General features: G+C 29.7%; 1 protein-coding gene across 1 annotated transcript; it reads right to left on the reverse strand.

The window, feature by feature from the left end:
• Window positions 1-2,392: 2,392 nt before the first annotated feature.
• LOC130451389 (acetylcholine receptor subunit beta-like 1) lies at window positions 2,393-24,691 on the reverse strand. Its single transcript, XM_056790368.1, has 10 exons — window positions 24,212-24,691; window positions 18,028-18,164; window positions 17,185-17,229; window positions 17,021-17,130; window positions 16,256-16,346; window positions 12,338-12,685; window positions 10,811-11,004; window positions 5,622-5,783; window positions 5,205-5,445; window positions 2,393-4,582 (listed from the first exon to the last, which is right to left on the reverse strand). Exons 1-10 carry the CDS (start codon window positions 24,285-24,287, stop codon window positions 4,418-4,420), a joined length of 1,569 nt encoding a protein of 522 aa, XP_056646346.1. The 5' UTR covers window positions 24,288-24,691; the 3' UTR covers window positions 2,393-4,417.
• Window positions 24,692-26,428: the final 1,737 nt, after the last annotated feature.

Here is a 26,428-nt window from a genome sequence, read left to right on the forward strand (position 1 = left end):
GGATATTCACGTGATGGTCATGCACTGATCATTGTTTTGGTTCACTATTTTTCTTCTATAAATAGTCTGTAATTATTTAACTGTGGTATAAGATGGTAATGTGTTTTGTTCCAGAAGGTACATATACGATCGTCAACGCAGTTAAAACTTAGTTTGGAAAGAGATCCCTGGGTGCCCTAATAATGACGGTGTGTGACGTCAACACACCTGTAGTCTATTAAAAATAGTTATAGCAATAACTACAATATTACATTAGGCATCTTGATCTTATATTTATAGAGAATGTTAAGCAGTTTACCTCCCGTCTGTGAAGTCGATAATAATTACAGATATAATGCTGTTGATGTAGTGTAGCGTGTGTTTAGTATGGATTGTAAGGTATTGTTGGGTCGCAATTTTTATGTTATGTTGTTTAAAGATTCTATCCTCCATCTCACGGTTCAATGTGATTCTTTTCTTGACTATTATAAAATGATAAATTTACTTTATCTCTACTCTACCTGGGATTGTATGAATTTTATACTTTTCTTTTCATTCAAATTTAGTACTAACAAATACTTACTAACTTATTGCTGTTGCTATATTTTACTGTAGGCATACCATATATACTTATATGCAAATAAAGTGACCTAAGTACAAACTACATTAATAATAGACACCTGTAAGTAATTTAAACATACATAATTTATTTAGGTGAACGTACTTTGCGGTTTTCTAAACATTCGATGTAGGCTACTCACATATCAACCACGGCTACCCTTGTATCAGCTGACAACTACTTATTTCAGCACCAATAGAAGGTATTTAATCATGTATGATTGAAACAAAATATCGAACAATGTAGAAACTAGAATCGATTCAAATTATTCCTCAACAAGATTCCAGAAATTTTGGTTTGCCGATTTTATATATGGTAAAAAAATCTGAATAGAAAATATAGTATTATTAGATATAGCAACCCCAGATTGCAACTTGTCTTATTTTGAAGTCAAATATATCAATATTCTTATGGATCACAATCGCATGCAGAGAGGTATCAAAATCTCTAATCGGTTTCGATATATTTTATTGTCATAAAAGCGGTCCAAACTCTCTCGTTCAGCATCTCGAATTCGAACTAAATATAACACTGACCAGCGCTACTTGTGCAGAAACTTTCATGGTTCATTTGTGAATTTTTATTTTATATTATGTATGATTTGAAGTTCACAATTTTCTCGCTCTAAGATTCACAATGGATAAAAATGAGGAAGGGTAAAAATTAGGTAAATATGTCTATTAAATTTTTGATATGTATATTTTCATAAAATAAATGTTGTAGTATCTAGATATTTTTCATCCCGATAGTTATGTCTCCCATGTCTAATTTTCTCTATATTTCCATTGATTAATAAAAAAGGACTTGAAAAAACTTTAGAATTGTGTTTACTAAAAATTTTATTAAAATCAATTATAATGCTCCTTGGATGTGATTATTCTGATTTCTTATGAAATTCACAAAAATGTTACAGAGTAATTTATTCATAAATTTTATAAGGCGGCTACCAATAAAATTAAGTTATTAGGAATCTCATCCAAGTTCAATTTAATACATTATTTACATAATAAATTGAGTAATATTGTGAATACAAAATTAAAATTCAATAGAAACATTTTGTTAATCTGATATTCAATATATTCAATATTATTCAATACATAATTTAATACGTCAAATTGATGAAAATGCAATAAATTATCGTCGCTTCTTGTCGGATTTCCTACAGTGCACTTAAGCCTCTTATGATGGGTCGGAAAATATCTACAATATTCTTTTCCCAGGAAAAGGGGCTCTGTAATTCTCGCTTGTAAATTCATCGATATATATATATATATATATATATATATATATATATATATATATATATATATATATATATATCTGTATAATGTACCAAAATAAAAATAAAGGATTTCTACTATTAACCTCTAAAATAATTTCGAATACAATATTTCGAAAATGTATTCTTCAAAGGGGAAAACAACTAATTTCCTGGCTGATACCTCGATGAATACTGAATTACAACCCCCCTGAAGAGCGTGATGTAAATGGACCTTTTTGTAGATATTAACATCCACAATGCCTCGTAATTACCAGGAGGGGGTGTAACTACTGGCTAGTTCCGACGTTATTACGTCTGATCAGAGCATTTTAACACCTTTTGATCGGGCTTGAAACAACGTTAAAGAGAGTCGCATTTGGTACATGTAGTTAGACATAGTAGTTAATAACAGTTAATAACGTCGAAACTAGTCAGTAGTTACACCCTCTCCTTGCAATTGCGAGCCGTTGGGATGTTAATATCGATAAAAAGGTCTATTAACATCACGCTCTTCAGGGGGGTTGTAATTCAATATTCGTCGAGGCATTAGCCAGGAGAGTATTTGTTTTCCCCTTTGAAGAACGGCGGAATAGTATTTTGATATATATATATATATATATATATATATATATATATATATATATATATATATATATATATATATATATATATATATATGAAATACGGGAATTGAATTATTTGATTACATAGAGTAAAATATCTCGTGCAGATCTAGAGGAACGTCTAGGAAGCATCAGTATAGATGTGACCCTGGCCAAAAGTGTGAATAAAGTACTTTCAACGGTTGTTTCTCCAACGAGAGCGAAGCAACCCAAATGTGAACGTGTCACTTGACAGAACTTTTGGATAATTATTTTCAAGTATATTGTCAACATCGTGAAACATCTGCATATGTTCGTCTTTTCCTGTTTATTTTGTTTTTTATCACGTTTAGGCATAGCTTTGCTAGCACCAGAATGTGATATATCTGTATAAACCCACCTCGCGGATCATTCTGTTTCTTTTATAGGGTATTATAATGACATAAATTTGATTTACTGTTACTCTACCTGGGATTATATGAATTTCATTCTCTTCTTTGTGTTTAAATTTAGTATTAACAACTATACACTAACTTACTGCCGTTGCAATATTTTACTGTAGGCATACTTATATAGTGCTAGATATTAATATAGAACCATACATACATAAATGCGAATAAATTGACCTATTGTATAATCTACATTAGCTGACACCTGTACGTTATGAAAAATTTACTAAAACATAAGATCATTCTCATAATAATTTATCTAGGCGAACATTAAACATTCGATGTAGGCTACTCTTGTATCAGCTTGCAACCATTTATTCCATCCTCTTTGGAAGATATCAAAACTTTATGTTTAGAAAAAATATTAGATAATGTATAAACTAGAATCAACTCGAAATATCTTTCAACTTTTATATATAAAGTTTGCCTTCATGAGAATTTGTGAGGTTTCCATGACAAAAATGAATGTGAAAAATATTCTATTCCAACGGGTTTCCAGTCATTCCAAAAATTCCAAAAAACTAATAATTAAATCACTCTAGCGAAACTATTGTCAATCTTTGAAAATTTACATTTCCATCAAACCGCCCTCGTACATATATTTGAAATATAATGAACCGTAAGTCCGACCTTTATGTCATCCAAATATATTTGAATTAAGAAAAAAAGCTGGTTATGACTCGAATGATTAGTTGTCAGTAAAGCGTAGTGTGCAAGCAATTATATTATTTTCGGTACAAAAGTAAAAAACGGTTCACAAACATTGCTTATCACTGAAAAAACCTCCCTTGAATATCTAAGTATATTTTCGAATTTAAGATGATAAAGTTAATTGTGCAATTTTTAAATTAAAACTTTGATACTATAGCTCGGTACGCAAGCGAACTTTTCCATGTCATAGGCAATGTGTCATTTTCAAGTGAAAGCTAAAATATATTAAAAAAGAGACAAAGCTAATAATAATCTCATTTGCCAAAAATATTTGAATTAACTTTATATTTTGCTAATCTCAATGATAAATTTAGTAACAATTTGAAATTATTTATTTCGTACCAAGATAACAAAAAAAAAGTTATTAAGAAAAAAGTGTTTCTTAAAAATATAATTTCAATTAATGAAATGAAAATATTTACATTAAAAGTTGAGCTGGAAGTAGAGAACACATGATTTTATCCTGACTTAAATACTTGAGGTTCAACAATAGTAACGTATTTTGGACATATTTTGCATAATACTGTATTGTACAATGGGATGCTGCTAATTTTATTTAAAAAGAAAATATCATGGATAACATCAAGAGCTCCTAATTTCGTTAAAAGTTATTTTGATTTAACTATACTATTTTCCTCGAAGTTTTCGTCAGTTTTATTAACCTTTTAGTTTCTATTCAATTACTAGTAGGAAACTGTCTCTTATGCACAAACTATATATATTTTAATCACTTTCTAGTATAGCTTCGTAGGCCATTTTGTGGAAGCCACATTATTCATTAGCCAAGATGATTATCTTATTTACCACGGTATATCTCTATTATCCTATCTTGATCAACATACTCAAAGATATGAGGAGCATCCATTAAGATACCTACAGTTCCTGCTGTAGTTACTATGAAAAACATGTACAACTGAAGTCTGTCTATCACCATCGCCACATATTTCCAATCTTCTCTAGTCTGAAAAATTATATAATGATAACAACATACAGTCTGGTAATATGAACATAAGTTTGTTGTCTACCTGTGTTGAACTTAAGGGTTTTTTTGTTATATAACCAATACAATACGAAAAGTTTCACGAAAAACATTATTACTACTACTACTTAATTATTAGTTATCAGTAGACTGGAACGCCGCCGAAACATCTTACATACACGGTATTTGGTATTTTTAGTTTTCGTTTGGTTTTTAGTCATATTTCTGCAGATTATATTTTTTTATTCGGTATGTGTTACTTATGCTATTGTAGTTATTTATTTATGTGCAGAACTTTTCGAATATTTCCCGATTCTAAATATTTGTATTTTTAAACTTTGTTAACAACAGATACCATGGCATTACAATGTGCAACGCAGCATGATGTTAATGTCCGTTACAGTAAATTGAAATATTATGCAAGTTTAAATTAACTTTTTCTGTTACTCTGTACTGTACTGTTATCATTTGGTAGGTGTAGAGAAGTAAACGGTTCAAATATCAGGTAGTTGTGTGTGAGAGTTGTAAGTACAATTCATAATTGAATTGTTATATGTCTTTTGATAGAGCAGGTGAAATAATCAGTTTTAGATAAGGTGTTTACCTGTATATATAAATCTTCGTTGCGTAAATGCTCTGCTATAAATTCTACAGCTTCTGTTGCTTTCGATGCTTCTGGAGACAATAAAATAGAATCAGAGCTTTCACTCTCTCTTCTACAACTATCACCCCCAGCTCCCACGCTTAAGTCAGCTGCGGTCGGTTTTCTATTGATTTTACAATTAGGATGATGATGTAGATCTGACAATTCCATTACTTCCACTTTACTTTGAGATTCTATGGAACTAAAAAAATGAAAAATTGATTCCCACTGTGGTTACGAAGCTAGATTTAATGAATGAAATTTTTAAAAATTTTTCTTGGTTTGTTTCCAGTTTTAAAACCTAATAAGTTTGTTTTTGGTATACTGATGAAGACAAAAGAAATAAATGATGTTTATGTGGAGTCTGGCGTTACTCACCTTATATTTTTGGGAATGTCTGTAGGTGATCCATATGGATGTGGCGGCACACCCATACCAGGCATCTCCATCATCCAACGTAATCTGGTTTTGCGAGGTCGTTTCATAAGTAATATTGCTGGGAGATAATTAAGGAAAACTGACCTAATCCACGAAGGCATTCTGCAAGAACATGCACATTTTTATTGTAATACTTAAATTTTTATTAGAAGTATAAAAATAAATAATTAATTTCGTTTTAAATACATTATTCGTATTTGTCAATAATTGAAACTAAGTATCCAATATAACAATAATCGGTAAATGACATTCTATCACATACAGTCATATAACATCTATTTTCATTACTCAAAATGGATGTAGATATTTTTCATTTACTGGCACCTACTCTATGTCAATCCAAAACAAATGTCACAACACGGTTGTATATAGCATATCTAAATTCAATGTAATGACAAAAGAGAGCTGAATTGCGAGATTCTAAAATTTCTGGGCCCACAATAAAATTGTTCTCTTTTATTAAGTAAATTGTTATATCGCAACATTCTCAAAATACTAGTTTGGAAATATATACTATAAATAGATACACCTGTACTCGTATTAGTTAGCAATGCTGCATCAAACTTGCAAGGAAAATATTTAATTGGAACAACTTTGAAAAATTGTGAAGTCCCAATATCGCTGCAAAAGATGTTTTGATTTTATTTGAATGGAAATAGTTGAGCACTTCACTAAAAAATTCAAAGATTTATAAATTGTAACTTCTTAAGGCTTTTGCTTTATTTTTTCTGTTTTTTTAATTTATTATAACGCTCTGGACTAAGTAGAACTGTAAATACCGTGGTCATGTTCGATAACATTTTTTCTTGTCACCAATTTTTCGTGTGTACAGCACAAATTTTATTAGTTTGGTTGAAACTATTTGCAGAACGACAAATACTTCTAATAGATAAAACCAATAAAAGGAAATATTTATTAGGTTCTTTGAAAAGACAGTTCGAGAAGATTTATAGCAGAAATCTTTTGCTACACACAAATATTTGAATATTTATTATCATCGTGTTGTTTTAAATATGTATGCGTGATTGAAAGAGGGAAATTTTAATGAACTCAAGTTTTTATGGACAAAAATTAACATTTGAAATTATTCGTAATTCATATTAATTTGGCTTACGTTTTTTTATAACACATTTCCTTTTTTAATTATTAAAAACTATTTTTAATAGTCTCTATTTCGACACATTTGCTTTTTTGTTCGGGTATTTGTGTGGTTTCTATAATTAAATGTGATATTTCCACTCATGTAGCTTTTCCTAACAGGTTGTTCAATATTTTATACAATATGGCTAGTAATTATCAACGGAAAACAAACCGCCAGTCTTGGTCGGAGGAGAGCATGCACCTTGCAATTCAAGAGGTGATAAATGGAAACATGGGCTATTTCAAAGCTTCAAAGGCATACAGACAACCCCGGACTACATTGGAGAATCGTGTTAAGAAAGCGAAATCAGGTATTTCCGATGCAAGCATGAAAGGTATAATCATTTTAATACTGTTGTTTCTATTATTTATACAACGTATTGTAGGTTCATTAGGAAGTCGTAAACCAGTGTTTAACTCAGGACAGGAAAAGGAACTTGTAGAGTATGCTCTTCTAATGGAAAATAGATTTTTTGGACTAACGTTAAAGGAACTACGAAGTCTTGCATTTGAACTTGCAGAGAGGAACAACCTACCGCACAGTTTCAACGGAGGCAAACAGATGGCTGGAAAGTGTTGGCTGTACTCATTTCTTAAGCGTAATCCTGAACTGAGGCTTAGATCTCCAGAAGCAACATTTCGTGCTCGAGCGATAGGTTTTAATAGACCAGTAGTTAACAATTTCTTTCATTTAAAAGAAAGATTATTCGCCAAATACCTGTTTTCATCAGATAGAATTTACAATGTGGATGAAACTGGTGTGACGACTGTGACCTAACCAAAGAAGCAATTGAAAGTTCCCGCCCTGCGGGGTAAACGTCAGGTTAGAAGTGTTGTTTCGGGGGAGCGAGGAACTTTGATTACAGCAGAAACTTGTATGAGTGCCGCAGGAAATTATATGCCCTTCATGTTTGTATTTCCTCGAAAGAAAGCCAATCAAGAGCTATTAGAAGGTACACCACCAGGGACTTCAGCCGAATATCACGAAAGTGGTTGGATGCAAAAAGATATTTTTAAATTGGTTTAAGCGCTTTATTACTTTTGCCAAGCCAGCAGAAGGACATCCAGTTGTTCTACTCTTAGATGGGCACGCAGCCCATACCAAATCTTTGGAGCTTATAGAAACGGCAAGAAAAAATCACGTCATTCTATTATGCTTCCCTCCACACTGCAATCATAGGATGCAGCCTTCTTGTCTCCAGTTAGCACTTATTATTCTGAAGAGTGTAGAAAGTGGATGTAACTGAACCCTGGAAGGGTCATAACTATCAGACAGGTTGGAAAGCTTTTCGGCACTGCTTTCATGAAAGCGGCAGTTAATGGATTCAGAAAGACAGGGATTTTCCCTATAGATCGTAGTGTGTTCAAAGACTGGATGTTTCAACTTGCTGAAACTACTGACACGATAGAAAATGATGATTCGGGTGCTGTTCCACTTCCCATTATTCAAAAGGAAACAGTTGAAATTGCAGGACTATTAAATTCCGATATGACTATGGATATAGATTTGTCTAGCACTTCATGTTCGGAAAAAAATCTGTCTAACCCAAGCTCATTTGAACAGGCTACTGTAGCTGCATTTGCAATTTCTCCTAAAGATATTAGACCAGTTCCGCATTTCAATAAAGAAACAGCAAGAACTAAAACCACAAAGAGGGGAAAAACGGCAGTTTTAACTGAGTCACCGTATAAAAATGAATTAATTTCCGAAATAGAAGCTCGAAAGAAGAAGCATGTGAAAAGAAATCTGAATTTAGAGCAGGAAGTTAAGAATCTGAAAGGAAAATCAAGAAAAATCGAATTTTCAAAATGGAATGACCCAGAAGATATAGAAAATGATCAAACTAGGAGGAAAAAAGGTAAATCAAGAAGTAAAAGGTTGTATGAAGAAAATGGAACCTTCCCTTGAAGCAAGTGACTCGTCAGAAGACGAAGAGGAAAATGTTGCGTGTCTTATTTGTAATGAACTATTCTCTAATTTGAAATCCTGTGAAGGTTGAGTAATGTGTTATAAGTGCAAACGATGGGCACATGAAATATGTGCCGGGATTGACGAAGATGATGAGCAATACGAATGTGATTTTTGTATATAATGTATATGTAATATACGAGTTTTGAAAACTTTTTATTTTTTAAATATACAATATAATATTAATTTGGTTTAATAGGAGGTACCCCATTTTACAGTACCCACTACCTCATTTTAGTATACCAGTTGGATAAAATGGGGTATTTCACAAATTTTTAAAAAACACCTTATTTTCACAAAAGTATTGAAATCTAAGAATAATGCGTTTTAGTTATTAATCCACTCATATAACTGTGTACCATGATATTAGAAACATGAATGTATTCTCACTACTGTTTAAATTAACGAGCACGATATAATAAGTACCCCATTTTATCCAACTCTCCCCTAGAAACACTTATTTACTACTACCACTATACCAACAATCACAATCACACAATCTGATTGTTTTTGTTTTTCATTGTTCTCGACCTAGAATAGCAAATATTTTAACAATGACATGTTCTCTATTTACTCTTATTCCATATTTATCAACTTCCGTAATTGGTGAGACCGCCCCTGTAAATTTGATATTAATTGGTGTTTTTTACTTCAATAATTCAAATATTCAATTCTATCATAAGAAATATGACAACCTAGATTGAACTAAACCTAAAAATTCTTAATGTCAAGCAAAAAATCAACAATAAAGAAACACGATGGTACATAAAATCAAATTTATTCTTTACAAACAAAGCATTTTATATTTATAGTAAAGATTCTAATAAATGAATCTTTTAACAATTTCTAATAATTCATTTCAAAAGTCGAAGGACCAAACCTAGTTTTAAAAGATAATGCGTGAATTTAACATGGTTTTAAATTTGCCAACAGTGATAATCAGTGAGACAAATTGTTTAACTTTTTTCTAATTATTAGTTTCTCACTCATTTCATTTCCAACGTAGTTAAATGGTTTAATAACCTAATATATTATCCAATTAAAAAATATTTGGTAACAAGAGTGTTGTTTAGAAAATTAATATTCAATGTACATTATTTATTGATATAGCTCAACCTATGATGATCATTTGAGACAATTGCCCTTTTTGAAGTACACATATTTATCGTTGTTGAGCATTCCTTCCTTATAGACATGCTCAGATTGGAATTTTCCGTGACTATGTTTCGAAGTATCATTTTTTCAGAAACGTGAAACTCCAATCTTCTTTTTGTACGGTGCGTTCCTCTACTTAAGTTAGTACAACTATTTTTTTTGTGTTAGGCCTCTTTTTTGGAGGCATTTTTTCTCTTTAACAATGGACTACAGAACTAATGCCTAAAGAAATAGATATTTGTTCATAAACCTTGAACAAAAATAATTTTTGATTCAATTTGACGAACATATCAGAAAAAATAACAGTTTTTTTCATTTTCAGAAATGTAAAAAACATTATTCCTATATCTTTTCGTTTAATTAATTTTAGTCTGACAAAGCTACCATCGCATTGGAGCATATAAGAATAATAAATATATCTTTATAAATATTTGTTATCATGAACTAACCTTCGAATTTATAATTCTTTTCTTGACTTCTCTCTATGTAAAATAAAGATAAAGATAAAGAAAACACTCAAAAATGAATAATGGTGTGAATTTCACTGGTAATGAATTAATTAAAGGAATTTTGAAACTGCAACTATGGCACAGAAAGTTTGCTAGTTACCACATATTCATTTATTTTAATTAGATTTTTTTAATTGACGTTATTGACTTTTATCGTTAACGTTACCTGTTTGTAAAATATTTTATTTATAATGGAATGCCCATGTCTCTCATAAATATGTTAATTTTTTTCCAGCATATTTCACTAATATTATATGATTATTGAATTACTTATATAATGAGTAAACTATTCTACTGAAAAAGCTAAGCTTAATATACAAAATTATTCATTTAGGTGAGTGCTAATAAAAAGTTACCTATGTGTTCGAGGTCCTCGGAAATTCCAATTTATTATCACGACTGTTACTAAAATACTGACGGTGTTCATTATAAAAGTGAAGAGAAGGTATTTTGCTATAAGTGGCAATACAAGTGATGTTGGCGGAAGAATTTTTGATACCAACAAAAGAAATACAACCAGTGACAACAAAATACTGATACCCAGTGTAACCTGAAAACAATTGAAACAATTAACAGGTCTATTACGAATAGGAGAAAAGATGCGCAGTTCTTTTTCAAGTTTTGAGAAAACGACAGAATTATTTGAATACAAGTCTGCTTTTTACGGTAATTTTATATTTTTTAGTGCATATCAATGGTTGTTCAGTGAAATTTGTAAAGAAGTTTCTTTAATTTTAGTATATATTTAGGATTTAATTTACTATTTGGACATATTTCATTTAACATTGTTGTTTTCCTTGTGCATCTTCCATATTTCCCATAAGTAAGAATAATTTCAGTTCTTTGATTTGTTAATAGAATTCATAAAAGCACAAAATTATTATTCATAAAACTCGCAAAATTAATATTACTATGAAGTAATGGTATGGGGAATGATAAATAAAATAAATTTCATCCAAAATCTGAAGAATGCTAAACCTGGAGTCTTTTTGCTACGCTATAAGGTACTACAGAATATGTTGAGTTAGTTCAGATTAATTAAATTCTTTTAAATAATAAATTTTAACTGAATATTATGTTTATTTCTTATTATCTTGGGAGTATAATGAACATGAAAAGATATTTGAAATATTAAACAGAGGAGTGCAAGGATTCAGGAAAAACGATAATAAGAAAAATACCAAAAATCCAGACAATAATCATATTACAGCAAAGAAGAGAAAAAGTTCCTTATCTAATATGAAAAACAAGGAGGACCAGAAGAATACCAGTGAGCTAAAATAATACAATGATTTTGCCGTTATACAACAGAGAACCGTGATAATTACGTGGATATAGAGATTTATTAGATATAATATGAAAAATACTCACAACCGAACTAAAATATTATTAAAGTTTAAATGAGAAATCATTTTAGGAAAATACCAACAACACATAGGAACACAAAAAATATTATTAGATATGTTGGAGAACAAAGAGAATTGGATCCGCTATCCAATTCTCGGCGGCATTAGAAGATGTGATTGAAAAGTGGAATAAATCGTCATAGAAATATACTAATACAAAAACAGATGAAGGGCAATAATAAAATATTCGTGTTGTATAATGAGCAGATAATAACGAGCGTAATCAGATAGAAAATAATGCAACGGTTAGGATTTAGCATAAGAGTCTGTTTAACAACCTTTATAAATATGTTCGTTTATCAAAATATATTTTGATAGAGCTGAAAATATGTCAAAACGTCATTTTTACTTGTTTTTAGATTATTGATAAATGGAGATCCAAATTCAAGATCATTTATTAACGAAAACCTATAGAAAGATCGTAGACTTAAGAAATATATATTTTATATTTATAAAGTGAAAAATAAATGAACATACCTTTTCTCCGGCTTCAGCTGGTAAATAGAAGACAAGCACACAAAGAAAAGATATTAGTACAGTAGGAAGTATTAAATTTACGGTATAAAATAACGTTTTCCGACGAATAATAATATAAAAAGTGATGTCCGTTTCAGTAGGATGATTTCCTTCATAAATATTGAGGTAGGCTGGCACTTCGATTATGTCCCAGGTTCCAGACTTCCAATAGTCTGATAAGTCTACAAAGTTTTTATTATTGTACAGGGCTAATGAAACCTGGTCTCCGTTAAATGTCCAGGATCCAAATTTCATAATACATGTTTGTTGATCGAAAGGAAAATATGTTACATCTATAGTACAGGAGCTCTGAAACATAGGAAAAATAAAATTGGTATTGAACCAAATCGTCAAAAAAGTATGGAACAGCCAAATGGAATAAATTCATTGATAAATAAATAGAGAGCCAATGTCAACTTTCTTATTGTAAACGCATCTCCCCATATATAATTTTTTTGGATTCTTCAAAAAATGTATCGTATATATTAAGCGTTTTCAGATTTAACATTAAAAAAAGAAAATTTTTTTTTTTCAGATTCGCTGCATCACACTAAAAACCAGATGAGTAATACTAATTATTTCTGAATAATGTTGAAAAGAACATTAATAACGTACTAAACTGGTAATGAATTATTTTTATACTTTTATATCACCAGTTTTGAGGTTCAATTGAGGGAATCCCTTCTTTACATCAGAGATGTAACAGACAAAATTTGCTGAATCTTTAAGCCTCACGGTATTCGTACAATCTTTAAACCCAATCAGAAACTCTACCACCTAATCAGATCCGTCAAAGATAAAATATCCAATGAACACCTTGGAGCGTATGAAATTTCCTGCCCCCGTTACTAAGGATAAAATACCAAATTTGGAAAAGAGTGGTATATATGAAATTAGCTGTGGTGATTGTGATGGGAGGTATATTGGGCAGACTAAGAGATCCGTTATTGTCCTGTTTAAAGAGCACATAGCTCATTTAAAATATGGACGGACCAAAAATCATGTATTGCCGAACACACTGCCAGACAAAATTATATAAGGACAAAGGGCCAATTCCTTACAGCCCACTCTATAGTTTAGTAGTCAAGGAATAAATGTGAAGGCTCACTCCAAGGAGGTTTTCTCGCTAGAATTAATTTTTAGGTTTCAGTTTACCGTAAGTCTCTGAAGACGATAACTTGGTTATCGAAACACGCGTCAGATAGTGTAATTGTGAGTGTTGATGTAGTGGTAGTGTAAACAGTGTGTTCAATACCTGTTCTAATATTGGCCAAACAAACCGAAGTATTTCCTTCAGGGCGAAGAAACACTTGTCTTTCACTCATATATTTCCTCCACCCTTGCCGAACATCGTGTACATACCGGACACACGATCAATTACAATAGAACCAAAACTATCACCACACTTCCAGGGGCGAGCCTAGGGTAAATTTCTAGTCTAGTAGGATAGAAAAGTACCTATTAATATATCCTGTCGTTTTTGCCGCAAGCGACTTATTCTTTATTTGCGACTAAATATTTTTTGCATGATGAGGTTCTGTTATTTTCTTTAGATACATTTTGCCCTTTGCCGCCCCGTGTTAGTGCATCCCTTGTACCCCTGTCACTAAATTAAAATATAAAACACCAATAAACAAAAGAAGTAATATTATATATCAAGTGCCTTGTACTAATTGTGAAGCTGTTTACATAGGGCAAACATCTCAGTATTTAGAAAAGAGACTAAGAGGTCATCAATACGATAAAAAAAAATAAAACTGCATTAACGAACCATGAGAAAAACATTTGATTTCATATTTTATCCAATTTATATCACATTTTTAATTATCTTTTAAATATTTTAATTATAATTCTTTTAATAATCAGTCAGAAGATAAAATATAATCCAAATAAAAATCAACCCAAAAGCTCAAGAAGTTTTAATCAAAAAAGGTATATTTACCTAATAGGTTTATATATTATAAAAGTACACTTGCGTATTTGATTTGCTTCAATCCCACAATTGAACTTTTGGGTATTGCAGCAAATTTGGCCGTAGGAACACTTTATTAAATTATAATTACAAGCTTTCGGCAAGTATTCTTGTTGTTATCCAATGCATGTATAAAACAGGTGGATACGAATGACGTTGATTTTTTTATATTTGTTTTTTAAAAATCCAAAAAATATGGATAGATTGCACTCAAGTTATTTAAATCAGTTTGTCATTAATGCAATCATTATTAATATTGATATATCTAAGGCAATATATGTTGTTTTTGGTAGTTATTTTCCTCAGTTAAAATTCTGGCAAATTGATAATGCATATAATGGTCTTCATATGTGTTCAGCAAGTTCAGCATAAAATATAATCCGATTAGTGAGTGCCTTTTGAGATTGACCAATGAATTTTTTTCACAAGGAATAAATCAAACCATTCAATTTTTTTTCATTTCAATCTATGATTTAACTAAAAACTGAATTTATTGTAAGATGTTTATTTGTAATTTTCATATTATGCCTTTAAAGATTCCGGGAAGTTTAGGAACAACTGATTTGATATGTGATAAATATGTATAAATAGGGAATTTATTATTGTTGAATACAGTATTGCTACTATAGGTACTTCACGTTCCGGTTGATGTCAATATTAATGTTACTATTCTAAAGAATTCGTTTGAATTCATTTTGAGGGTTAATTTTCGAATTATATCATGTTAATATTGTATTATAATTTTTTTACGACAATGAATCTACTTGCCAGAAAATCAAGATTGTATTGTGCGAATATATATAATTACAATCACCAAGACATCTAAATTGTTGTTTTTCCACGTTCCAAATATTGCTCAAATGCAAAAGAAATTGATAAAAGCTTTGAAGAGGTTGGATTCATTTTGAGCTAAGAATACTACTATGAAGATCATTTTAATGTAAGTATGTCTATAAGTAATTTATATCTTTATACTTCTATGTATACATATTTATATCTATTATACCTACTAAGTAATTTAATTTTTTTTAGTATAGCGATACCTTTATCAGGTCTGAGGTTCAAAGCCTTTGGTGTCAAAAAATTATAATTTCAGTGCCCGAGGTCTCTTTTAGAAATGGTTCACATCTGTAGTAACAAGAAAGCTAGCAATAATAAAGAAGACCTAAACAATTGAAGTTTATAATTTTATTTTATTAATTTCTCGAATAAAACTTCATACATTCGTATCTGTCCACTATATCATTCAACATTGTTAGCTCAACCATCTGTAATGATTTGGAACTACGATAAACCTTCATAATTCCACCAGGTACACAACAACTTTCCGCTTCAATCGATCTCTCTTTGTGACAAGTTCTGGTAATTGTCCTTTGTCTAACCTCTGATTTTCCATGTTCGGGTTGTTTATATTAATCCATTTTTATCGCAAATAACAAAGCGTCTAATAAAACGATCATTTTTTGGTAAGAGAAGGTATCTTTAGAAGATCCAAAATAGTCCAAAAATCAGCAAGTGCTTGTACTGGGGTGGTTTTCTGTTGCCTCCCTTGCAACCTCAATATCTCACGCAAGTGGACGACCTTAGCGTGAACGATCTTCAAGCATCAGACATCCACTATCAAAACGATTAAACTAACGTTGTGTCATTCGCTCATTACCTGTGTCCTCCCCTTCAATTTCATATAAACGTACTGTGTCGTTAATAAACAAAGAGAGAATGATTAAAAGAAGGCAAAGCAATTATACTTTTCATAGAATTAAAGACTAATTTAACAATTTATTACATGTTTAAATTGAGGCGAAGGAATTTTCACATATATTATGAAAACTGACATTACTTATGACTCACCGTCTGTAGCATAACGTATATTTTTCATATTTATTTTTATATTTTTCCATACATACCTGGTATATTGCAGGTGGAACCCATAATACTTCACCATTAGGATAAATTAATACATTCGATTTATATCTAACTTCGTAGTTACCATCAGCACTAAAAATAATGATTCATTCATATTTAAGCATATTTTTTACAATAACTATTTCGAGTTTCACAAAATTTGCCATTAAGACTTAAAAAGGCGCACTCCACTAAGCGTTCACAGCGCCTGAAATACTCTTTTGGACGTTCACGTGGCGACTACGACATTGTGGTCGCGGCGGAAACGTCACTAATGACATCATAACTTATGCTCATTATGACCTATGTAAAGAGGTGGGTCGAAGTGAGCGTTGTTAGTGGAAGTTTCAAAGCTGAAAGCAACAAATATTGCAACCATGAGAATTTATCTCATTATGCGGTAAAGGATATTACAAGTATTTTTGAAGCATTCTTGTGACATATCACCAAATCTTACTAATGTCAATTAGTAAAACAATCCACTATAAAATTCAATGACAATGATAAAATCTAACATACCTATACAAGCTTTCGCTTTATTTTTTCTTTTTTGCCATTTGTTATTATTTACCCCAACGCTCAAATCTCTGATCGATGATAATCCATCCCACGTGGGTTTACGATTATAACGCTCTGGACTAAGTGGAACGAACGAATCCAGCAGTATATTATTTGAAATGTTCCATAAACGCACTTTTGAAGTATTGGTATCAACCCAAACTACGAGTATGTGGTATTTCTTATTAACTTAGTAGGAAATTACTCACTTGTTAAATAAGACTATATCCGGTTTCCAGACTTTGTCAGGCGGTAACCTAAGAACAGCAATTCCTCCATAGTCAGCTTCATCCCATTGCAACTGATAATCATTCCAAACCTGTAATAATATCATGAGTATGGAGGGACTGAACATTAAAAACATCCACTTTACCAATCGCAGCCAGACGTTTGATTTCATAATTTGATTTTTCTCGTTCTACAAAAAAAGTATATCAGAAATTATTCTGAATATTTTGATAAATTATGGTATATCTCCAGCAATTATTTTTTCCATTTTTCCTTATTTGGCAGTTGACATTTATATATTACTATATATGTGGTTAATTGGAATGGTTCACATTCATAAAAATGAAAAAGCTATAAATGATAAAAAAGACCTAAATAATTCCAGTAAAATTTACAGCTCTATTTTGTTAATTCTAATAAATTTAATTGATTACTGCTATATATTTGAGATGTAAGGGCTGATTTTTCTTATTAGAACAAATTTCTATTTTGGTTTATTCTTATTTTGATGTTCATGATGTAGGTGATCTATTGATGGTGTCAATATTATATTTTGATGAAGACCACCAATATGGCACATGGCAAGAAATCCATTTGTTGTCGATATGTTACAGTTACCAGAAGTAGTTCAGGAAATTTTCTAGAAATGAAGGCTGATTCGTCTATGAAAGATGGCTTCCATCTTTTGACATTGGAGCAATTTTGGATCAAAAGATTGCCTGTTAATTCGAAACTTGCTTATTTTATTATTGTTTTTTTGATGAAATATTTATGAAATGTTCTCTTGAGTTGACCTTATATTTGGTCTCGAAGCATATTACTTTAGAGACACTGTTTAAAAGGTTTCTAACATTCTTACCTATTTTAATACTATCATAAATTGATTTTTTATTTTATCGTATGAACGAGTATAATGTTATTTTTATTTAGAATGTTTTGTGTTTGATTTCAACTGAAGAACAAGATTTTAAACAATGTTAGTACTTACGACATTGATAAGTTGCACGAATGCTAGACCAAATCTGACGTCCACTTTCTCAGTTATATTCTGTACAGGTCGAATAAGTTTATTATAACCTCTAAAGAGATCACGAACTAACCGCTCTTCATCTTCAGAACAACTTCCTAAATCAAAATAATTGATCAATTTGAATATTTAGCGCCCTTACTATTAAATATTGCTTATATTATATTGATACTCTTATACTAAATACAACGTAATATCTAGAAGTACTGTACATTCATATTTCTTGTGAGTTTTTAGATCGAACCAAATCTGATTATACTTAGATTTTTCTCCGACAAACGAAATTTAATAGTATAAAATTATGAAATAACTATCGCATTTGCAGTTTTTAAAGTATATATGACAAAATGAAAAGTTTAACACCTTATTTGCTACAATAATTGTTAATCTCTTTAACGTGAGAAAAGAAACAACGTGGTTATGATTGTGTGTGTAAGTCAAATAATGTGAATGTATTAACACGATAATATCAACTATATATTGGGAACGCCATAACAATTAATCGTTTTTTATTATAAATCCTGGGTAGACCCAAATATGAAAAGATCAAAATGTTCTCGTTGACTTTAAATATCAGAATTACCTTTTAGTATTTTCATATATTATTCAATAGGTATTGCAAATATTATTGTACAAAATATTTTCTTAAACAAACTGTCTCTGGCAAAAGGAATATATGGATACAACTTTTATTTTTTAGCGTTTTTAGTGTTCACTATGGAGATGATGAGAAATGTAATAAATAATAAACAAATGAAATAGTAGATTCTGTGTTGATTTACGTAAATCATTAAATTGTGGAAACGCTAAGATAGAGTACTGAATACGAAATGGAAGGAGAAACCATAAGATGTATGATATTTCCCAAAAGTGCCCTTAGATTGTGATGTAGAAAATATTGTTTTTCTGTACAAAATCAAGTTCAACATTTTGTAAAATTGTAGCTTGTGTTTTTATTGTGATTAAAATTTTTAAAAATAAAGTTTGGAAAGTTAAATATATAATTGGCGCAGTTGTAGTAGGATTCGTGCGGTCATGTTATTTTACGATCTACCTAGATAAAAACTCGACTTAATCTTTTAATACAAATGCGAAGACCTACGATCTACGAGGGACAAGGAATAGGACCCAGCCTTCAAATCTTTGTAAGTGCTAAGTTTCTTATTTCTTGTATTTTACTCTATCCTTATCTATCATAAGAGTAAGAAAGAGATAATTTATTGATTTTGAATTTTTATGAACGAATTAGAAAATTTATTAAATACATATAATAAGTTAAATATTAAAGAAAATAACATTTAGATTCAATTAAAATAGCTACAGTAAGTCTCAAAAGCCTGAATTGGAAAATGTTTAAATTAAATTTAGAGAACATTAAACCTTATGACGGAAATAGTAACACTATAAGCAAGCTTATTAACTGATGTGAAAAATTAATACCTGCGCATAAATTACCTAAACCAGAACCGATGTCTACAACATCGAGAAATTTTACTGATATAACTATTAGAAATAACAATACCAATAATAATGGATATTTCCAATGGCAAAAACAAAAACCAAATTTAACATCAGAAAAATTGTATAATGACTATGATGACAAAATTGAGGAAATAGAAGAAATCCCTAGATGTTTTGAAAATTTTGTTGAATCTGAAGAATTACAGTATACTGTTTTAGATGAATTAAATGTAAATGAAAATGGTACAGAAATTTAAGTGAAAGAAAATGCAATGAAATTAGAAAGAAAAATAATTGAAATGAATAATGATACAATACTGAAAGAGAATGAAGTAATAAAAATGGATAATGAAATATTAGAGAATGAATTTGATATTATAGAACCTGAATTAAATACAAATATATTGAATATACAGAATCGAAATTATATGATTGATAATGAAATGAACAATGCAAATAAGAAAATTACGAAACAATTAACAAAGAATTTGATAAGAAATATGATAAAATAAGTCTAAAATATTTCAATAAAAAGTTTAATGCCATATGTGAAGATAATAGAACAACTATTTTGGAAACATAGATAGTATTATTATTTGAAGTGGTACACAATTCAAGAAATTATTAAATGGATTTTTATAATAAGACTTTTCTTTTTTGTTTATTATTTTATAAGGATAGATTAGATTTATAATTAATAGGAATCAAATTAAGTATAATACGTAGAATAGTTCAAATACTTAATGTAAAAAAATTATTATTGATTGGAGTATATAAGAAATTCATAATTTTGTTTATTTAACTGAAGTAAGAATGAAAAAAATATTAAACTGCGTCATACATAAGTAAATTAATCAAAACAAAACATAATTCATTTTATACAAGAATTTATTGACCTTGGACAATTATATGCATTATATTTCATCGAACCTTTAAAACCCGAGAAATTTATTGCTACTGTACAAAAATATTTTCGAAATTCTGCATTTAAATTAAATAAACTTAACATATACGAGGATGTATTGATATCTAGTTAGCCTAGACCAGATCCATGCATAAACAAAATCTTGCGTTACCACAGCAATGAACAATAACTTATTAGAAGTGTTAGTGTAAAGTTTGACGTCAAAAAAGTAAACCAGAGTTACGCAATAAATTAAAAGAAAAAAGATGTCCACCGAAATTGTGAAAATCGAAAAATTGGAGTATAAAGCCATAATGAAGTACCTGTATTTAAAAGCGTTAAGAGGTAAGCAGATTTACGAAGATATGCTTAATACCCTTGGTAATCAATGTCCTTCGTATGCGACCGTGAAAAATTGGACTGCAAGCTTGAAAAGCGGTAAATTTTCCATTGAAGATGATGACCGATCGGGAAGGCTAGTTTCTGTGTCAGTCCCCGAAAATATATTTGCAGTTCATGACATGATTTTATCAGACCGTCGAATGGGGCTAAAATGGATATCTGAAGTACTGAATATTTCATACGAACGCGTTCATCAATAGTTCACGTCAATTTGGACATGAGAAAAATAGCTGCAAAATGTATTCCCAAATGTTTAAATGTTGAACAAAAGGGTGCAAGGGTAGAAGCATCTCGTTCGATCTGTACTCGATTTGAAAACGATGAAGACTTCTTAAAGAGAATTGTTACTATGGATGAGACTTGGGTATATTTCTACGATCCAGAAATAAAGCAACAATCGATGGAATGTTGTTGCTTTAGTTTTTTGCTATTGCCATAGGGTAATCATGATTGATTTTTTGGATAAGGGTAGAACAATAACTGGAGATTACTATTCGACATTACTAACCAATGTGAAAATGCACCTATCTCACATTAGGATCAAGCATATCTTATTTCAAGTATAAATGGTGTTTCTGTTCTAGATTACCTAATAAATTATATGATCAAAGATTTCCAGTTTAATTGAGCATTTTAGTTGTTTGAATGGAACTAATAAAGACTGAACACCCAATTAACTTATTCAATTCTTTCATACAATAATTATATTTATTCTGTTACACAATTTACACTTTATGAAATAACTAAAGGACATATAAATAATCCAGATCATTTTGATTTAGATGATCACTTGGATAAAATTAGAGATAAAGTTGCTGAAGTTAAAGAAAAATAATTAATAAAAGAAACGAAAAAAGAAATGATTCGCCTTCATATTCAAACAAAGATGTAGCATAAATTAGAACAAAATTACCTAAATGTAAAAAAGCTGATATTATAAAAGATATAAAGGATATAATTTTAGAAACAGACAAAGGAATTTATCACAAAAACAAAATTAGAAAACTTGAGGTCAATAAAGGAAAATTGTTACAGAAAAATGAAATTGACAACGTTAATAATACTCCTAATGATTTACCAGAGCACCAAGGCAGAATATATACAAATTACACAAGTAAATAATCTATTATTACCAATTAATCTAGGATTATGCAAAGCATAGGCTTGGTTGCATTTGTTCTGTTAAACTATTTCTTAAATTATAAAAATATTGCTTTAAATTTCCTATTTGCTTACTAATTTCACTTAGATCTATATAGTATATAAAAATATACTTTCGTACCATAACCTAGCTGAATAAATGATGGAACGAACATATTAGGTCAAAAAGAGGATTAATAAATGCTGTAGGAAAAATAGATAAATGGCTTTTTGGAACTCTCGAATCAGATGATGAAAAAAGATATGATAATGCAATAAATATTTTACAACAAAATTAAAAACAAATGGCTTAGCCAACAAAAACTTGAAAATAATTTCATTATATTTTGTAGCACAATTTCAAAAATTAATTTGGAATGTCAAAATCTAATCACATTAATTGATAATATTAAAAATGCAATTACATTTTCCTAATTTAATACAATTCGTAGTTCAGTAACTCGAGTCAAGAAATTTTAGAAATGATAAAATAATTACAAAATATTTATAAAAAAGAACAAATTCCAAAATTCGGTAATATTTTGACATTTTATCTCTTTGTGGGCTCTCAAGTAACCTTATCCAAAACTAAAATAATATTTGCTACCCATGTACCTATACTAAAATCGCAAATTACCGAATTTTTCATTTAAAACCTATTATCCAAAATCAAAAAATATTTATTCCTTCAAATCCCTATTTGACCAAAACTCCAGAAGAAGCTAGATTAATTACAGAAGAATGTCCTATTTTGGAAGAAAAATTATTGTAAGGACAAATTTAATTGTCAAGACAATTGTAGATACTTTAGAACTGTTAAATGGCAGCTCTCCTAAAAACTATTATATTAGTGATGTGAACCTTCAAGAAACTATATTAGAACAAGTGACTAACAAATTTTAGTGATTCCTAATTCAAATAGAAAACGAAATTTTTTCAACTAAAGTAAAGTAAATTAAAATTAAGGGAAAATCAATAAATTTGCCGAAATGGAATTTTAAATTTTTAAATAGTCAAATGTCAAGTCACCAAATTTAAGTAAAATATATTTTGAAAAACTTTATGAAATCGATAAAATTGTTAAAATTATAAAACCAATTCAAGATATAGGAAATCCACAAAGCCATATGATACATGAACTATTTTCAGTAATAATAATACTTTGTAGTTATTTTAATATTTTGGTTCAAAGGAAGATTTTTAGGAAAACGGAAGATTGAAGAAAAGAAGAATGCAAATTTGAATAAGGAAAATAGAACCTGAAAAATAACTCCATTATTTTTCATTTTTAGGGATGGAGAAGTTATATCTAGAAAATTCGGGGATATTTCAAAAAGTAAAATGATTATATTTCATTAACACTTGATCAGCATTTATTTTATTATAACGAATTGTTGTAAACACCTTTCAACGAATTTTGTTAATTCGACTGTCGAGATTAATTAACTTCATTCAACATTTTGTAAAATTGTAACTTGTGTTTTAATTGTGAATAAAATTTAAAAAAATATAGTTTCAAAAGTTGAATATATATAATTCCCATTAAAAAATATAACTAATGGTATGTATTATATAAGTTAGGATGAGCTAAAATAACTGCTATGTTTTACCTTAATTTGTGAGTTCTTGTCATTAACAACAATAAATAATATTTTTACAAATTTGAAATTCAATTTTTTCTCTTTGTTATAATACAATGGATCTCTTGGATTCATTTACCGAATTATGACACTTTATTTGCAAATGAGAAAATATTCAAACTTTATTATGTTCCAAAGTAGTTATTGCTAGAACAAACCAATTTTTTTGCATATTTAACATGAATGTTAAAAAAGTATGGTGATGCGGACAAGACATATAAATCCTCATTGCACGCAAATACCAGAGAAATATACTTAAGTAATCTATTACCAAACAAGTGTGTGGAAATATATGGAACAGATATATTTTTATGTATTATGTTTTAATAAAACTTATGAAATATATACACTAACCATTAAATCTATCACTGTGAGAGTGAGTGAACAGTTTAAAAAAATTCTCAGTAATGGTTTTTCAGTGTAAGTGATACACATATACATTGTGAAATTATAATCTTTTTTATAATATAATTTTTATTGAACGTTAACGTTATATTTGTATACATCCTTTGTTTAAAAGTAAGTGTGAAAGGGGAGGGGCTATGTTTACAAATTATCTTCAATATGACAGTGGGTGTGCTCTCTCGTATTTACTTACCTACAATAATAAGATAAGAAATTATCAACAAAACTCGAAGACGGGCCACCACAGCCTTCCATAAAATGAGACACATGATTTTCACAGGATCATCGACATCGGCCTCTATATCTCAAATCCATTACTTGAGCACGATTATTAAATTCATGATAGTCACTGGCATTCAACAGTTCAAACTGTAAGCTAAGCTGCAAACTTTCCGCACTTATTTCCCGCAAGTTTAATTTCGACATGTTAATAGAGCCGTAACAACATTTCTTGTAACCCAAGGACAAAGTTTCACACCCTCCTTGTTATTATGAGAGAAGAACGTGATTCAGGATATTAACGTCGAAGTTATACTGCTTTCTCGATAGAGGGCTGAACTAGCCAATCGATACCTCACGTTACCCTAACAAAATTCAATAGAATATTTTCAGTTTTCTCTAATCCAAATCACTTTCATATAATTATCAATACTGAATACCATCCAAACATGAAAGTATAAGATCTGTGTAAATGTAACTAAAAGTTATAGTAACTAATATCTCCAAATGTAATAGTGATATATTAAAATACCAAACAATATGTTTGTGATATAATGATTGAAAAACTCTTTTTTTAGTTTTATAAAATTTTTTCTCACATTTTTAATATAATTTTTTATGTTTTTATTATAAATAATGCTACATTCAATTCAACTTCATTAAACCTTCTTAATCCAGAATCATTGTTTGTGGCTAAGTGAGATCTACTTGCCAAATCAAAAAAATCCAGAATGAAGAACGAGTCCGCTTTGATTTATACTATGCTTAGTTTTGTACTAGATGGCACTACCGAAACACAAGACGGCACCCCAAGGTGCACCCCTACACCTGTCCTCCCAGCTTAGCGCAACGCACCGCAGCGATTTAAAACAATATCAATCGACTGATTGTTCCAAGGGATCCTGCGCGTTGTATTGATATTAGAATACACGTATAAGTAATAGATTCGGAAAATTTACACTCTGGAAAAATTTCAAAATATGACTTTTATTTGTTTATTTATTAGATAGTAATAAAAATATTTTATTCCAGTTAATGAAAACTTTTTTTTGTTTGAAATGAACAGCTAGAAGATGAATCGTATGTCTAGATTTTCTGTAATTTTGTCTCTAGGAGTATGTATAAAAGACTAAATCAGAACTATCCTAAAAATACCTAACATATAAGCGAAGTCCTTATGTGTAGTACGCTGACGTTGAAATAGGGTACTTGCATAGTTTGAGAAAAAAATATTTTTGGATAATTTATATACAACTTTCATTATATTTTTTTTAATTGTTTGATTAACATTCATAGCGAAAAAAATTATTGAAAACTCAAATATTTTGTAGGTATTTGAAACATTTTAGTAAGGAGGCCATATTGCAGTATAATAGGTATAAAATAAATACATAAACATATGATACAAAGTAAATACGACAGTTATTCTCTGGGTTATTCTAAAATAACCATTATTATTAAACTATATAAATCGTGTTTTGTGCCAGGATGTAAAAATACCACGACTAAAGCACCTATATTTAGATATTATTTTCTCACTTTTAATTAAATATCTTACTATCTTATTTATGGATTATTTAACGGCGTATTTATGAAAAATAATGGAAGATTATTTTATTTCTATTATGGTTTAAGATATTCCTTACAATGCTAAGTATCGGAGAGAACTGACTACTTACAAATATTGTACTATAGTTGTCCGTTAACTTAATATATTTTGAGTTTTTATTATCTATTTTATATTTAAACTTACTACACCCGGATTTATGACTTGTAGCTCGAACACCTCTTTATTTTTAGGAAATACTGAAATATATTCTTTCACAAGGTTAAAAATGTGCTTTCCAGATGTTTTTGAAATAGAAAAATTTACTTCCAAAATTATATTGAGCTTAAAAATGTGCAAGTATTATATTTTAAAAGAGAAAGATTTTTGTACTCAATATTTCCACATGCCTTCTCAAAAATTAATCTCTTCAGTTATTCATAATAATATGGTTCCTAGATACAATAGTTGAATACCTTACATCTAATATTAATGGACATACCTTCCGTTAACTCTTTGTCTGGGATGGTTATTATTAACCGCTCACATAATGATCCGACACCTACCTTCACGATAAGGGAAACCCAAAGAAAATATTATATCTAGATATTATTTATTAATGAATCTTCCAATACCATTTTTGCT

Source organism: Diorhabda sublineata, chromosome X, assembly GCF_026230105.1.
Source record: "Diorhabda sublineata isolate icDioSubl1.1 chromosome X, icDioSubl1.1, whole genome shotgun sequence".
NCBI lineage: Eukaryota > Metazoa > Arthropoda > Insecta > Coleoptera > Chrysomelidae > Diorhabda > Diorhabda sublineata.

Excerpts from the sequence above, each read along its gene's own strand:
- LOC130451389 (XM_056790368.1), bottom strand. The coding sequence starts at position 24,287 with ATGTGTCTCATTTTATGGAAGGCTGTGGTGGCCCGTCTTCGAGTTTTG. Across the intron at positions 18,165-24,211 it reads TTCTTATCTTATTATTGTAG|GAAGTTGTTCTGAAGATGAA; the intron begins GTAAGTAAATAC and ends ATTTTGATTTAG. Across the intron at positions 17,230-18,027 it reads TCGTGCAACTTATCAATGTC|AACGAGAAAAATCAAATTAT; the intron begins GTAAGTACTAAC and ends CTTTTTTTGTAG.